At 43.0% G+C, this 16,616-nt stretch overlaps 1 protein-coding gene across 2 annotated transcripts in view; it reads left to right on the top strand.

Moving 5' to 3' along the window:
- The window catches only part of LOC138467662 (centromere protein J-like), a 714,848-nt gene that overhangs the window by 325,859 nt on the left and 372,373 nt on the right, over positions 1-16,616 (top strand). The window contains exons 8-9 of one of the 2 annotated variants that reach the window (XM_069607842.1): positions 429-482; positions 14,951-16,376. In XM_069607842.1, coding sequence (XP_069463943.1) covers positions 429-482; positions 14,951-16,376 — 1,480 coding nt within the window. The remainder of the gene's footprint in view (positions 1-428; positions 483-14,950; positions 16,377-16,616) is intronic. The other variant, XM_069607843.1, reaches the window with a different exon arrangement.

The raw sequence follows: 16,616 nt of genomic DNA on the forward strand, positions 1-16,616 counted from the left end.
TTGTTAAGTGTTTGATATGACCATTCACAGATATAAGGCTGCACCTTGTTATACTAACTGTACTGGCCATACGTGGAGGGTTCGTGTGAATCACTTGTACCACACAGGGATTTTCCGACAGTAGTAAGTTTCATTTGATATCTTTGCGAATAGTCAAAAGTTAGGACCAGTTTTAGACTCAGACCTAAATTGCACCGGAAATTGTATTTTTGTGAATCCACATTCAGATGCTTAATTGTTAATACTGGTATTTCACTTTTTATCTTTTGATTTCCATCCCTTCTTCCCTGGTCTGTGTTTTATATTCTACCCTTAAAATAATAGGTGTACTGAAATAGAGGTTATTGAACTGTTTTATCAACTGTTGGAAGTCGCATATGCTGCCAGGTTGCTTACAGTGAATGATTTGTTATATCACACTAATACAGATTCCTGAGTTCCTGAGCTTTTGCCAAAGGACAGCACAGATGGGAGGAAAAACAGTAAATATAAACAATTTACAACAATTACTTTTATAAAAATTGTTTTTCATAAATAAATGATACGGATGTATTACAACACTGTAGATAAGTGCGGAAAATTCCAACTTACTGGGGATAAGCTGTTTAAAAATGTGTGGGGCACTCACAATTACTCTAGTGGCATCCCAGCTGCTCTGAATTATCTAGAAGCTTTCACAATGTCTCTGGGGCCAAAACATACGCCAAGACCAACACTTTTTAGTTTCACGTAATGTATTTGAAATAGGATGCACAGGATTGGCCTAATAAAAACCAAAAAGAGTTTTAAAGAAATATTAGCACATCGAGCTCGTTAATGACCTCCTCTTGTCCAATCAGAATGTTCAGAATGCAGTCAATAACGTCCATTAACTGCATTGTAAACATTCTGTCTTTAAAAGCAAACAGGGACCAAACAGTGCGATTACCAGGCAAGATTTTTTTCAACTACACACTTTCTCTCAGGAATGAGGTTATTTTTGGGGCTAAATCGTATTTAACAAAACAAAGAAAAAGAGAAAACAATTGGAAAATGTGTTCTTAAACAGAAATCGTTTATTGTCACATGACTCCTAATACATTTGCTTGTTACACCAATTATAGCACATTTTGCAATTTAACTGCTTAACTCCATAACTTGGTTCGGTGTCATTATCCTGTGATAATGACCCCTCCCTCCTCGGTTTTAAGTCAGACTGGCCTGTTCCCTAAATCCTTGATTGGTCACGCCAGCCTTCTTGACGTTGGTAAAGTCTTTATGGTCGCACTATCACCCATCCTCATGCAGCTCTTCTTGCCTATCAGGTTTTGAAGGTCCCCAAATCCTTTCTTCATGTACTACTTTGTTGCATACTTCTGTGCCCAATATCCCCGAAGTCTAATCTTGATATCAGTCCTTCCACCAGTCTTGGAAGTATTGCTCATCTTCCTGGAGAGAAGGGAGACAGAGGAAACGCTGTCCCTTTGGCTTTATCTTATAATGGCCCCCTCCCTCTACTTCTTCCTTTTCCACTTCTCTTATCCTGATGTACTCTTCCTTTCTCACTCTCATTCCTCCTTCTGCCTTCACTTCTCTGGTTGCCTAGGGCCGACATGGCCCTTTGCAACCTTCCTAGGCTGGCTAGATTGTGGTATGTGGTAACCCGCTTCTGCTTATTCCACTTCCACCTACTGATGTTAACACCTCTTCTGCTGTACCGCTCCTGCCTTGTGCTAGGCCCACCTCGTCCTCTATGCCTCGTCCATGTCCTGATGTTTTCAGCTTCTCCCCTGTGCCCCTTTCACGTTGTGGTGTTGTTACTTCATCAATATCACCTTTGCCTCTAGGTTGTAGCAGCTCCTCCTCAATACCACCTTCACCGCTTCCCTTTTCTTGCGGTCCCTAATCCTTCTTCCATTTTGTTGTTTTTCCAATCCTCTGCCTCTGTCAATAGCCATTCAATGAACTTGATGTCTCTTGCCTCAATCTCCCTCTCCTCCATTCTCCAACTCATGTCCCTATGACTCGGCTTTCTCCACTAGGGCTTTGCCCATATCACTATCTGCTTCCTGCATGTCACTAATCACCAACCCAAGCTAACAAGCTGCATTCTCGGTATTTCCAATCTCTTCCTCTGCCCTGCTAACCTCCAAATCGCCTTCATCAGCACTTTTTAGGATTTCAGCTGTCTCCTGTTCTCCTCTGCTACGCTCTTGATCTTCCTGTTGCTCCTCGTCCACACTATCACCACATCTCTTATCCATATTCCCAATCACTGACTCATTAGGATCATCAACCGCCTCCTTAAGGAAGAAGACATCCTCCTCAATGTTACTAATCAGCTCTGTAGTATCACCAGCCTTCTCCCCTTCTGGGTTCCACCTTCATTCCCACTTTCTTACCCCCTTCTTAATGCTACCTTCACTTCCTCTTCTCATCACCTCCTTCTTAATACCACCTTCCTCACCTGCTGTCACCACCTCCTCCTTTATACCAAGTACACCTTTCAGACCCTCACTCGCCAATTCCCTCTCCTGCTGCTCTTCTCTTTCTCCACAGCCTCTTCTGTTTCCCCAGCCTCTACACTCTCCAGTCGTCTCTGTTCACCAAATGCCTCTGAACTCCTGTCTTCTGCTGCAACGGCCCACACCAGCTCTCTAGAGTGTGTGGGTTTTATAGTGTTCTACCTCTTGCCCTGGAGTTGGGCTCTTGCTGAATGATGAACCGTTGTCCTATAATTGGGGCAAGACTGGGATTGGTTGCTCTACTCTGGGCTCACCTGTGCTTATTCTGGGCTTTAGGGTCTGGCCTACACCTTGATCTGGCTTAGCTGCCATCTTGATACCCATTTCCCACTCTCCATTTATGCGTGGTACTGCCTGGCAAGCAGAAATTCCAGCATATGAATTTGCACATATGAAACTGCTGTGCATGTCTTTAATTCTCCTGAAGGTAAAGGAATTACTTGTTGTCAGTGACACTGCAACTTTGTATCCTCACTGAGTTAATGCTCAGCTGCTGAACAATGGATTCATACATCTGTATAATCTCTTGGTGTCTGGAATCAGCACAGGTTCTCCTGCACCACTGACTCCACTGAGACCTTGGTGCCCATTAGAGGCACCACAGGCTCAGCAGTTAACCTTAACCAAAGTTTATTTTCTCATGCCCAGCTTGCCTCATCAGACACAGCTCACCTGTAAAAACTTCCATCTACCAAATCTGGCTCCATGCCTACATCCTTTGCATCACAACGTCTTTCATCATTGTTATCTTGTTGCCTGTCTTGATTCCAATGAAAGGCCTTGTCCATCTGTGTTCATCTTCATTACTTTTTCCTGCTGATATTTATGACCAAGCCCTCGCGTCTTGTGTCAAGACTTGCCTACTCTTCACCAGAGTTCTTCTGCCAATTTTGGCTTCCCATTGTATAGTCCGCCTTGGTGAGTTTGGGGGTTTGTGGGAGTCCCTGATCACCTGGATGGCTCCGGACAAGCTGGGTACTTACTCTTCACTTCTCTCCCAGCCCCACTGGCATTCCACTGTACAGCTACTGGGTCCAGTCCCTCCTGCCTCTATGCTGCATGCTTGAGGGAAGATGCCTGCTCCTAACCTTGTAGATGGTCCTGATCCACCAACCTTCCAGACACAACTCGGTATTTTCTCAGGGAGCGTTTGTAGGTGAGGGGGTGTGTTCCAGAGGACATCAGTTTTTTTGTTATGTCAGAGACTTCAAAACCTGATAGTTTGAATGATCAACCTCTTTTCACACCAAAACTGCTGGACATTGCAGCTGAGCTTCAACAAGGAATGGACAAGCAAGCCAAGCTCAAATAGCAGACAAAACTGGCCACTCAGAAACTTCTGCCATGTGTGAATTAGTGAAGAACTTACAGGAAAAGGATGGTAAGAGACCTGAAGGGGGCTAGTTCTTATCCATCCTTGGTGCCCAGCTTAACTCCAGTACCGATCAATGCAGCATATACGTTGTCACTACTGAAATGCTTTTTGAATATGTACAAATTCCACGAAATACAGTTTTTGAACAACTAGCCCAGGTTTATGTTCATTACAGTACATTTTGGGGGTGAAACATTAACCTAGACCACCCGGCTCAGGTCAGACAATGCATTCTTAGAAATTATACTGAATTCAATACCTTGTTTAAGAAAATATTTTCGAGACGCGCCTCATCTCAGGCCAAGGGGATTGTAAATGCAGATTTTGAAATAGGTGCCTGGGACTTGCTTTGCTACCTTGCTCAGTTCCAGAAATTAGGCATGGAGTTCCACTGGTCCTGAAAAACTGAGTTGATGGTCTTTCAGCACGGGCTTAGGATGCTCTTGTCTGCTTACCTGATGAAGGCCATATCGATGTGGCAATTCTAATTGTTCAGCGAATACAGGACTTTCGGTCTGAATGAAAGCAACCTGAAAGCAATTGAACTTTGTGTCCTTTCTGAGCTAACTTGAAAATTTCCATTAAGGCCGACATTACAGAGAAACCTACACACACCAGGATATTGGTTGACCCTGCAGTTCCTTTCATTGGAAGAGTAGAAAAATAGACTTTTTGGAGCCCTGTGCTATTTCTGTGCAAACAAATGCAACTTTGTACGAGACTGTCCTTTTTCGGATTCAGGCAATGCCAAAACTCAGAGAATGTTGGCAAATCCTCTTTGAGCAATCTATTACTTTCGTGTGATCCCTGTGTGCCTCTTCTTTGTCTACCTCATCTTTATACATCTACGTACCCAATGAGTTTTTAGAAACTACTGCCACAACAAAGGTTATCACCATTGTTGACTGTGGGCAAGCAGCAACTATATGTGCTTATGGTTTGCCAGAAAACACTCAATGCCCATGTTTTGTAAACCTCAGCCTGTGCCAATCCATTCTGTATATGGTTCTCCCATGATCTCTGGATACAATATTCATAGCCATTGCTTTGCAAAAGAACATTCCAGATCAGGTTAATCCGCTTTGAACTCATCAATGCCATCTACCTACAAGTTATTCTGGGAATTAATTGGTTATTCAGTCACAAGCCCTGCATCTACTGGGAAAGGTCAGAAGTTATTTTTTTGACTCAACACTGTCAACAAGTCTTGTGGGACTCTGGCAGTTCTAAGCCTGGTTCCCATGGTAGCTCTGGCATAGCCCGTCATGATTTCCGCTATGAATGAGATTCCACCCAAATATCAAATTGGTGTATTTTCACAAAAAGAATCAGAGAGAATACCTCTGCACCACTCTTATGATTTCCTATAGACCTTATACTGGAACAGAAATTTCTGCATGGTCAAATGTACTCCTTGTTTGTGGAAAAAGTAAAGGTTCTGAAGAGCTATGTGAACAAATTCCTGCAGAAGAAGTTCCTTCAACCTCACTTACCAGAGCATCAGTGTTTTTTTGTAAATAAGAATTCTGGAGTGCACCGACCTTATATTGACTATCACGAGTTAAATCAGATCACAGTCAAGAACCAATACCCACCATTGCTCATTCCCAACCTCATACAGGAAGTTTGAGATAGCTTCTGACTCCATACCCAGGACCTGTGCCTCGCCTAAGTCATTTTGCATTGGTGTCCTGTCATCTGCTGTGATTCTGGCAAAAGTCCTCGTACACTCTTGAGCATCTTTGTGACTTGTTCCTGCTGATCATGATCAAGCACTTGCCTTATTTATCAAGTCCAACTTGCTCATCACCAGAGTTACTTCGCCCGCACTGGCCACCAATTGGACCTTGTAGCTTTGTGAGTCTGTGGGATAGTCTGAGCACCAGGGCAGTGGGGAGGACTCTTGTCATGCCTGGGTACGGATTAATCTTCACTTCCCTTACAGCCCCACTGGCATTATACTGCACAGCTATCCATGCCAGCCATTCCTGCCTATATGCCACATGCTTGAATGAAGATGCCCACTCGTGTCCTTCCCACTCACCTTCCTGATGGACCTGGCTATCTCTGAAGGAGTGCTTGGAAGGTGCATGCCACAACACTTCCTGTGTAATATTGAATATTTGAAAGCCTAACAAATGGTATTTGATACTCGGGTGATGTTTTCCCAAGCATTTGAAGTGACATCACTTTATTGTGGGATGTTTTAGCCATTCAGCAGAATGTATATTTTTCCTAGCTTTGAAATTGATTTTTCCTAGGGTTTTGAAATTAGCAGCAGCATCAGTTTTAATAGTTTGTTTTGGACAAGGCTGCCTGTTAACAGTGGGACATGCTTATGTCCCCCCCCCCCAGGAACCTTGTCTGTTTTTCCCTATGTCTTCCCCTCCCATGCATGGTTGTGCTTTGATGCACTTGTGTATAAGCGCATAATAAATACATAAACAATCAATCAATCAACCTACGTTTGTCTACGGGGGCTTTCTGATTCAGAGGGGCCAAGAGCAGTTCTGCATTTAACTGTCTTCTGCCAAATGACAGGAATCAGGGAAGGTGATCAGGGGATCCTCCCCATAAATCCCTAGACCCATCATCGACTCTCTGGAGAAGGCACGTGGCACCCTCAGGCATCCCTTTTGTAATTCCCAGAACTAGGCTGGTGACCTCATTACAAAGTCTTACTCAAGGAAATAAGTGAAGATTATTCATCATGATGTTGCCAGTAAAGCTAGGTCTGATAGCACTAAAACCTTTCCAGATCCTAACATGGCCAATTTCAAGTCAAAATTCAGAGCAAAACCCATTATTTTAATTATTTTCTTTGTATAAAGAGCTATTTTATGTATCTTATCCCTACCAGTAAACCCTGAGGCTTAGACATGAAGAAAACATTGGCTAAACATCTGAATAATGTAAAGCCTTTGGAGTGTATGATCAATTGTTCCCTGGCTGTGGAGGTAGTACCAAGCGAGTTCAAAAAAACATTGATACTATCACTTTAGGAAAACCCCTGAATCTTGGTTCAGGGGATCCTGCACATTTTGAATACATATCTATCTTCCCTTACATTCATCCTGCACCACTAACAGGAAGGCTTTAGAGTAGGCAGAGCTACTGAGCAAGTGATCATCTTGGCCCTAGGACGGTAATAGAGCCGTGATCGTGCTGGATCCATCTGTGGTGTAGGTAACAGTGAATCATTTGATCCTAGCGTGAAAGCTTGATCACCATGTATTATCATAGAGACAATGGCAGCAATGGCTTGCCAACAAGCGCATAGTTTGCCAAATTGACCATTTATGAGATTAGTAAATTCTCACTACTTGGCAAGTGTTACCCTAAAGTCATACCTCGCCCAAAGTACTGCTGTTTAATTCTCATATTTCATCTGGCTAGCACACTCACAGTGCAATTTCTGGATACGTTGTTAGATATTAGTATGTCATTTAAGGTTGGCTTCTGCGCTGAGATAAGAATACCCATCCTTAAGCAATGATGCAACTTGTGCATGCGTGCTGAGGCTGGGGTGAAACAGGAGGTAGGATTTCTAGATGTATGAAAACATTGGTGGAAAATAAAATGAAACACAACATATTTAGTTTGTCGTGGTTGCTGTATTGGCTCTGAGGATTGTGTTCCCACTCCTCCTCTCTTGTCACTTCCTGTGTCAGGGATTGAAGGCAGTTTACAAAGTAGTGGACAACCTAAGTAATGTAAAGTGGTGTTTTATAGCCCCTTTCTGCCAATAATGTTGTAAGAAAGGAGTGCAGGGTTGTGTTATTGGACAGCGGGAAGGCAGATGCAGAAAGCTTTGGTGTTGATGGATGCAGGTCGGAATTACCCGTTACTGTGTGTTTATATACAAATCTCTGCTGTTTGTGGTTGGTACCGATTGGGCATGTTAGCCATATGGGCAGCTGCCGGATTGTTGAGTGCAAACATTAACAGCAAGACTATTGATAGGGTCTGAAAGTAAGAAACATGTTTGCAAAAATGTAAAAGTGACATAGATGGATAGAGCTTTTGGTTAGGAAATCCTCAGAAGATAAATAAGTAATAGTAAGGAACAGCCTATTTTATCTTTATAAAAGCTTTGTGTCCTATTTAAAAGGATTGTTTAAATACCAGCTTGCAAGTTGACCTTTTAATCCCAGTATTTATTAAGGCACTAGTATGGCATCTACCTTGTTCTCTAGATAAAAAACCCATCAATGAAAATTAAGAGAGCTTTCATGGGGATTCTGAGTAATAGCTTCCAAGATACAGTATGCAGAGTAGAATGAAAGAAAGCCCCCAAGGTGGGTTAAAAGGTAATGATAATAGTAACTTTCTCAGTAAATGTTCCAACAGGCTCATTTTATTTTAGTTACCACCAGGACATGCCTTCTCTCTCTCTCTCTCTCGCTCTCTCTCTCTCCCTCTCTCTCTTTCTCTCTCTCTCGTTCTCTCTATCCCTCTTTCCTTCTCTGTCTGGCTCTCTCACACACACACACACAGTCACCATTTTGTACTTGGTACAAAATCAATATATATATTATTACAAAGGGAGGGTTAATAATTGTTTCTCTAAAATTACATAATTTCATTGCGTATTATATGAAGCTTGATGTATACAAAGCAAAATCATTACTCCTGTGTATTTTCTTTGATATATTTATATATGTATTCAGTGAAAAACATTGTTAAAGGGACATTATGGTTAAGTTGCTCCAATACAAACCTTTGAAATTCAATGAAAAAACTGCAGCGCAAAATTGATAATTGAAAGAATTTGCCAGTTAAGGTAAACTATGCAAACATAACTCACACCACCAGGGTGCACTGCTCAAACTAACACTCATGACATCAAAGATGACAAACAGCATCATCGATGACATGACTGATGACATCACTCATTTGTAACAGTGCCTAAATTAACCCCAAAGCCGGTCCTTTGGTGACCATGGCCACAGGCCATGCCTCAAGCATAAGAGCTATGTAACTGTGTGTACCTACATTTTGGCACTTTTTAAAAGATATAACAAAGGATGGATTAACTCCAGATTATCTAAAGCTTGCTTTCGGGACCTGGCCGAAGCTTCTCTTGCAAGTTTGGTGCAAATCCATCCAGCGGTTCAGGCTGTAGTCGCAATCACATTTTTGTTCCTATTCAAGTCTATCCGGATTTCAAACCTTTTTTGACCCCTTACAACTTTGCCCCTCCTTGATGAATCTCACTAAACTTTGCAAATGTATTCAAAGTCAGGTCAACATTTTGCAAAGTTTTGTGCAGATTTGTCAAGCAGTGCCAAAGTTATATGCTGGCCAAGAAACTGCTCTTCGCCCACCCTGTAATATATATATATATATATATATATATATATATATATATATATATATATATATATATATATACATGAATGTCGTTGAACATTTGTCATGTTTGCAAACAACACAGCAATGTCCCGGAACATCCCCATCACCCCTCAAGGTTCATGGACTATGGGTGCAGTTTGCAAATTGAACATGGCGTCCATTTCAAATGTTTTGATGCACTTCACATTTCTCAATTGACCAATCAGCACCTTTCTGCGATGTCTGTGAATGTTATGTGATTTTCTGATTGGCCCAGGGACGTCCGCTGACATCGAATCAGGAAGTGAGTCCACGGACCAGACCTAGAGATCGCAAATTCTTTTCCCTGGCTTTGAAAAAAAATTCTGCTGAACAGATTTACACTAAATTTGCAAAAGCAATGCTTTTGGAACCAGGCTGCTGCTCCTCGTGCACGTTTGGTGAAAATCCGTCCAGACGTTCAGGCTGTACCTGCGAGCAAAAAATGTTTCCTATTCAAGTCTATCCGGATTTCAAAAACGTTAGGACCCTCCTACAGCTTTACCCCCTTTGATAAAACTGCACGAAACGTTGCAAAATGAATTCAGACTCAGGTCTATATTTCTTTTGCAAAGTTTTGTGCAGTTTTGTCACATGGCGCTAACGTTATAAGCTGCCCAAAAACTGCTCTACCTATGGGAAAGTCTACATAACCGTACAGGGTTGCTACCACAGACCATCTAATATATACATGTCGTTTGTACAATATCTCCCAGACATTTTAAATTAGTAGGAACGATAAAGAACCTGCAAGCTAGGCTTTAAGAGAGAGAGAGACAAATGTAGAATTTAAAAAGCACATTTAACATGGCTAAAGGGGCGGAGTAAATGCTTTACCAGGAATATCAACGGGTACAGACAACTGACCACTCTTAAATTATAATAATTCAAAAACATTAGATGTTACATAGGTTAATATAACTATTGCAAAGGTTTGTTGTTTGAACATGGATGACAGGCATGACAAAACTGGAAACACCAAGTTGACTATCTGATAAAGGGAACAGTAACGGTAGCAAAGTTTGCATATGAAAACTCATTTAATGTTTTGTATTCCTAATCTTTAAAGGGTGCTTGCAATGCTTGCAAGTCTTCTGGTGTTTCGTGTTTCTTTAAATACTGTTCCTAAATTAGATTTTTAACATATGTTGCTGTTCCTTTGTTCATCTGGAACTGCAACCGTTTATAGAAGATTGAGGGAAAAATAGTGAAACCTAACTGCCAGATGCTTTTTTCCAGGATCTAATTTTGAGGAGTGGTGGACAAAGACAAGTCCACATTTCTTCGCCATTAGATTCATTGTGCACCATATCTTATTGTTTTCAGGCTTAACATTGTTAATTTCTGTCTTTCTTGCCTTAAAGTCTAATCTTATTTGCGTTATCATGAATTTTTGCTCATAAATAGTTACTCTGGATAGTTCTTCTGCGTCACCCCAGCCGCCCTGTGCCCCAATTCATATTGCCCTGTGTCCTCCTGTAAGGAAGGCATGGTATCAACAGTAAAACAGACACAAGTGAACACAGTTCAAGGGTGTTTATTGAACTTCAACAAGGGTGTGATAAATGCCTATCTAATCCTAAATCTATAAATGGGAGCAAGCTACGACCATCAAATAGTAACAATGCAGTCCTAGTAGAGTCTTGTCAAAATAAAAGGGCCTATACTAAAGAAAACTATTGCCAATCCTTACCACTAAATACAAATAGTGTGGGGTAGTGTTCATGAAAAAGAAAGAAGTGTTCAGAAAATGATATGTCAGGATGTTCAGGCCTTTGGCTTCCTTTCCCCACGTTTTCAGCACGGGACAATGTGGTTTACTCGAGCAAAGCACACACTCTGGCTTCTTTGACACAAGGATACAGTTCCATTAGCAGCATCAGGGGCTTCTGTGCCCAAGTCTCTTTATTTATCAAAGTCTCTTGATTCAGAGGGCATGATGTACCCACACAAATCAAAAAGCGTGTTTCCTCTTGATAAGTGCTCAATTCAGGTGGTTCACCCTGGATCCCCTCAGCCATGCTCAGATCCCTTTTATATCATGCTCGTTACTGTGGATCTCCATCTTCTGGGCTCAGATCCCCCTTTTTACAATGTTCAGAGAATATTCTTTCTTGGGTGACTCACGGTTCACCCCGGACCTCCTCAACCAGGCTCAGATCCTTCCTCCCACACAATTAGTCTTCCTCAGCTGGGCTTGGACCAATTTCAGTTTGCATTAAACTATTGACGAGTTTTGAAGGTGCACAGGGTTTAGTTTGACCCGTTGCAGGACCACTTTGATCTCAAAATTCCCTTTTCACAGTTGCCAACCAGTTGGATACCCTTCGACTGAGCACCCACGTGGCGCTAGACCACTCTGTCTACGGTATCTTTCTTGGCCTCCAAAGTTCAGTCACTCCTCTGGTTTTGAATTATATTTGCGCCGCTTGTCAGATGCATTTCACACACTTTTCTCTTTAGATTTCTTCATACATTGTTGCCACTTGTAACCTTGGTACGAACACAAACTAGTCTGGTATCGGTCTCACTGATTCACTGGCTGTGCTGTCTTTACTGGTGCTGCTTTTTTGTAGCAACCAAGGACAGTACCACGGTGGCCATCCCTCCTCCCTTGGCTATCGATACGGGAGACACCCCGGTACCTGAGACACACAATGCAGGTTTATTCAGCTTTTGTCCCAGGTCTCTGGTTTCTTAATTTCCAAGGCTCACGAAAGTAACAGTCTGAAAATGTCAAGGGCACTTCCCTCCTTGCAACCCTTTCTGGTCTTGCCTACTTTCTCCCTGTATTAAACTGCCATCTTGGAACTGCTGCCTTCTCGTGTGCTTTGCTTTGCTCAGAGTGTGCGTTCGTGCTCTGCCTTTTATCTGTGTGGGGAAGTGTGATGTAAGTCAGGTGTGTGTGTAATGATCAGTAATTGCCTGACCTTGCCTGACCATTGTATTGGGACATGTCGGGTATACGGCTCAGGTGTTAGTCCGTTTTCACTCAGGCTGAACTGTCCGTGAGAAAGTATCTGTGTTGGGAAAGGGAGGAGTGGGGGGGGGCTGAGTTCCTAAGTATCCTACCTGGTAGGATGGGGAAAAGGTGTTACAGGGAAAGGGATACTGCATTTCACCATCCAGTGTCCCACTCTCACTCCCCAAAGACCCCTCATCCAGGTGATCCTCCCGCACTGATCCACCCCCATGAACTGAATCCAAAAGCATTGGCCCTGTCCTGGCCACCTGGATGACAGATCCCAGGGGCTAGCGGGTAAGGCACCTTCAGGTTTCTCACACGGCTCACTGAAAGTTTTTTGTTGCTGCTGTATTATTTTTGCAGGATTCACAGAATTTCTGGGTTGATGAGTAAACACATGGGTTTCTGAGCCATCAATTGCTCAGAGGGAACAACAAGGTTTTAATGCATGCGCAGCAGAATTATCCAACGAACAATCGATTTTTCTGAGGTTGTTAAAGAAACTCAGCTTGGGAAAAGCAAGGTGGAATAAATCTGCCGGTGTGGGATGTGTTGGTTTGCATAGCTGATCCTGCTAGTAAGAAGGGAGAATTTACGCTTGGGTGAAGTCAGCAGGAACCTTGCATCTGCTATGGTAGGCTGAAAAGATGCTAGGGAGGGGAGAGGCCATATCCTACCCCTGCAGGTCCCTTCATCTCCTTGCTGTACTAGTATTGAATGAGCCAACTGCTGCCACTTTGCAATCGGATGGTGATGGACAGCATAGCGGTTCTTGTGCCAGTTCTGAAGATGGCTTGTGAGGGTACTGACATCAGGCTTGTGTGTTTTGGGTCCCCCGCTTCACTTGGAAGTTACAGTTACTGACCTTCATCATATATGGAGCTGTCATTCTACCACCAGCAGGCAAGGTGAGGTGGTCCCACATTCAGGAATTAGAGGTTGCCAGTAAAACAGAGCTTCTACGGATCCTGCTATTCTGCTCCCTGTTTCTGCTCGAAGTCCAGGATCCTCAAACTTTTTCACCATCTTCTTTTGTCTCATCCTCTTACATCTCCCCCTCTTCTAGGGGGCAGTAGGAGTTAACATCTGGCTGCTCACAGTCTGCATATTCCTCCCCAATCTGCTCCTATTCCTTCACTGAAGCCTGCTTACAGTCTGGTTTAACCTGCAACTGGTTCTGAGTTCTCCACTTGCACACAATCTGGAAAATTGAGGAAGAAAGACACCACCCTGAATTGCAAAGTTGGCATGATGAATTCAGAGGACTTGTAGCTTTCGTAAAAAAACATTGACAAATTGGTGAGAAATGTGTGATTGCTTTAGCCATAAACAGCGGCTGCACATGCTCCTGGGCTGATGGTGGTGCTGCTTTTAGTGTTGGTCTTCATGATGTCAGTGTCATTCCTGCCCACAACATGGCTCCCGTGGTGGCCATGCTGTTCTTTGTTTGGTAAAAATCTCTTGTTCTAAGTGATGTATGTTTTGGTCGTGCTTACACCAGAGGACATTATTTTGTTTTTATCACTAACACAGCTAGCTGTTGTAAGGATGCTGGCTGTAATGGCGATGGTGATTTTGCTGAGGCCTAGGACGGGTTATCATCTCAACTAGCTGTAGGTGCTCACCTACAAGAAGAACAGTGGTTGACACTTTAATTCTACCATAGGGCTCCTGGTGGCAGTAGTTCTGAAACTCTGGTGCGGGTGTTGCCACTTTTGCTAATAATAGGAGTGTAAACAGTTGCAATCAGCAATACATTAGGGATGAAATATCCATGGAAATGCACATGTCACTTGTCCACTAGTTTACATCCCCTCTGTGGTCCTACCCATGAGCCAACACCTCCACAAGAATTTACATGCGATTCCATTAGAGCTCAAGCCTTATTTTGTTCCAGACCACTCAATGTATCCCCCTCCTTTCCAAAGATGGTCAGCATTTGGCAACACATAACCAAATGTGAGTAATATATGACACTAAAAAATGCATCTTAATTACAGATCTCATACAGAACTCATTAAGAGGGTGTGTTTGCAGTGATCGCTTCCTACCTCAACGAATGCTGTGCCTTTCCAACTAGCCCAGTACCTGATAAGCAATGTTTACACAGGAGTGATTATGCCCAAGTCAAGATAAAGGGAGATGTGAAGCAGTTTTCAGGGCCTTTCTCCGAGGTGTTATTGTCATTCCTTGACCAGGGGCTATTTCCCTTAATCAGAGTTCATATTATAATTGTTTAGTCATATTTAGCCTCCAGGATCGCCTCTAAATTAGCATTTCTTGGACATCTTCTATATGTTTTCAATATTCTTTGAGAGAGAATGGAGTAGGTGCTCCATTGAGAGAGGTGGGAGAAGGTGCTCCATTGAGAGAGGCGGGAGAAAGGAAAGTGAATGGAAACAGCACTTATGCTCACGGAGAAACTGGAGTCATTTTCTTATTTTCAGGTCAATGGGTCTTCTGTTGTCTACCTTGATAGATCGAAAGGAGTAGCAATACAAATAGGGCACCAAAAATGCATTGATATTTTTGATTGGATGAGCCCAGAATTTAGTTCAGTCATGATAACTTATTTGCGACTTCAGATTGAAAAGGAGTTATGCTTGCGCATCAGGTGTACAACAAGTTCGCCCACCAGTGGCAGCTTAAAAAAATGAATGTAATTTCATGAATTGGTTTAACCAAAATGTTTTGCTTTACTCAATTAATTTTGCTATATGCGCTTTGTTTTAGAACTCTTGGACAGAAAGAGCAGCTCAACAAAAAAGTTTCCTGAAACGGAGAGAAGGCATCAGCAGGATTGAGAGAAACAAAGACAATTTGAAGGAAGGCAAAGACGAATGCTCAGCTCGCTTAACCCGGCGAGTGAGCTTTGATGGCCTGCCTCGGTCCTCCCTGCATAATGCAAATGATGCTGGGAAAGAATCAGCCAAGAAGCACCCATATTTCCAGAGACGAGACAGCAGCATGATGACAGTGGCTACAAAAGAGAAACAACCAACCAGTGCTGTTCCCAAAAGTAACAGGCAGGACACAGCTGGAAGTGGTCAGGACTCTGAACAAACATTGAGCGGAGGCAGCATGAGCGATGCTGCTACATTGCCATCTCTTGCACAGGACCAGCAGTTGCGTACTGAAGTGCATGGAATTGAACCACAAGTAGAAGAGCCACACAATACTAACCAACATTCAGCACAATTGTTCAACAATATTATTGAAACGCCTGTGGATTGTGAGAGTACAAATATACCTACGCATGAACTCACTGGAGGCCATGAAAAAACAGATTCACTTAACAGTGATCATGAGGAGAAAGGAACGGAACCCTTGATGGGGGAGCCGGGTTTTTATACCTTGCAAAGTAATCATGTAAAACAAATGGAATGGGGGTCCTCTCACGAAAAGGAGGAGGTTCCCCTGACTTCTGATCTTAAAAATGAAACCTATACCCAGGAGAGTAAAGGGAAAAAAGGTTCCTCAACCGGTTTTATGAAGATCAATGACAGAATAGTTAAAGTGCCAGGCAAGGTATTGCGAGACAATGAAAGGAAAAGGGCTGGCAACTCTGCCAATCCTAAACAGGAGCCTCGCCGAGAAGGTGCTCTTCGTAGGATGAATGCCAACCCTTCGATGAGGGATTCGGATAGCACGTCACTGGATAGTGAGGACGATCCCAAATCTCAGTGCTATCAGTATCCTGTGAAAGGTACACCTCAGAGGTTTGGCAACATGGATCAACATTTGGATCTATCGGACCCGGACTACGCCAGTGATAATCCCAGCGGGGAAGAAGAAATGACCCCAAGTGTAAAGCACAAGTTGGCTTCTAAGAAGCTCGATGCTCGAGGATCGTCCATCTCGCAGGACCACTCATTCAGCACCAGCAGCAGTGAGTCAGGCACTGGATTTGTTAGGAGGAGAGGGAGCAAAGCATTTTCTTCTTTTCGAAGGTCTTCGAAGCGCCTCTCCCGACCAGCTAACAGGGAGAAGGAGCCAGAGAAGGCTCCTAACATTAATAGTGTGACAACCGAAGAAACAAAAATGCCACCACTTCCTTCAACGTGTGATCTGGTAGCGTGCCTTTTTCCTCCTCCGAACACTAAAGAGGAGCTGCTTGAAGAAGAGGGGACCAAAACCAATTTAAGTGATGGCTCAGTAGGTAAGGAGTAACAAGACTACATTTATGTCATATGGATATGTGCATTTAAGTGGTAATGTGTGTCAACTTTAAAAGTTCTTGATCTACTTCTAGTAGGATGTTTTGGGTCCGACATGAAATTCTTTACTCAAAATGGATGCAGACACGTTGGCCAGTTTGCTATCCTCACCTGTGTTCAATGTAATTAGGTGGGATTCAGAGATTTGCTTGACACTCCACACCTTCAGCCTTGCTTCTCTA

This window comes from Ambystoma mexicanum, chromosome 4q (assembly GCF_040938575.1).
Source record: "Ambystoma mexicanum isolate Mex_15411 chromosome 4q, UKY_AmexF1_1, whole genome shotgun sequence".
Taxonomy (NCBI): domain Eukaryota; kingdom Metazoa; phylum Chordata; class Amphibia; order Caudata; family Ambystomatidae; genus Ambystoma; species Ambystoma mexicanum.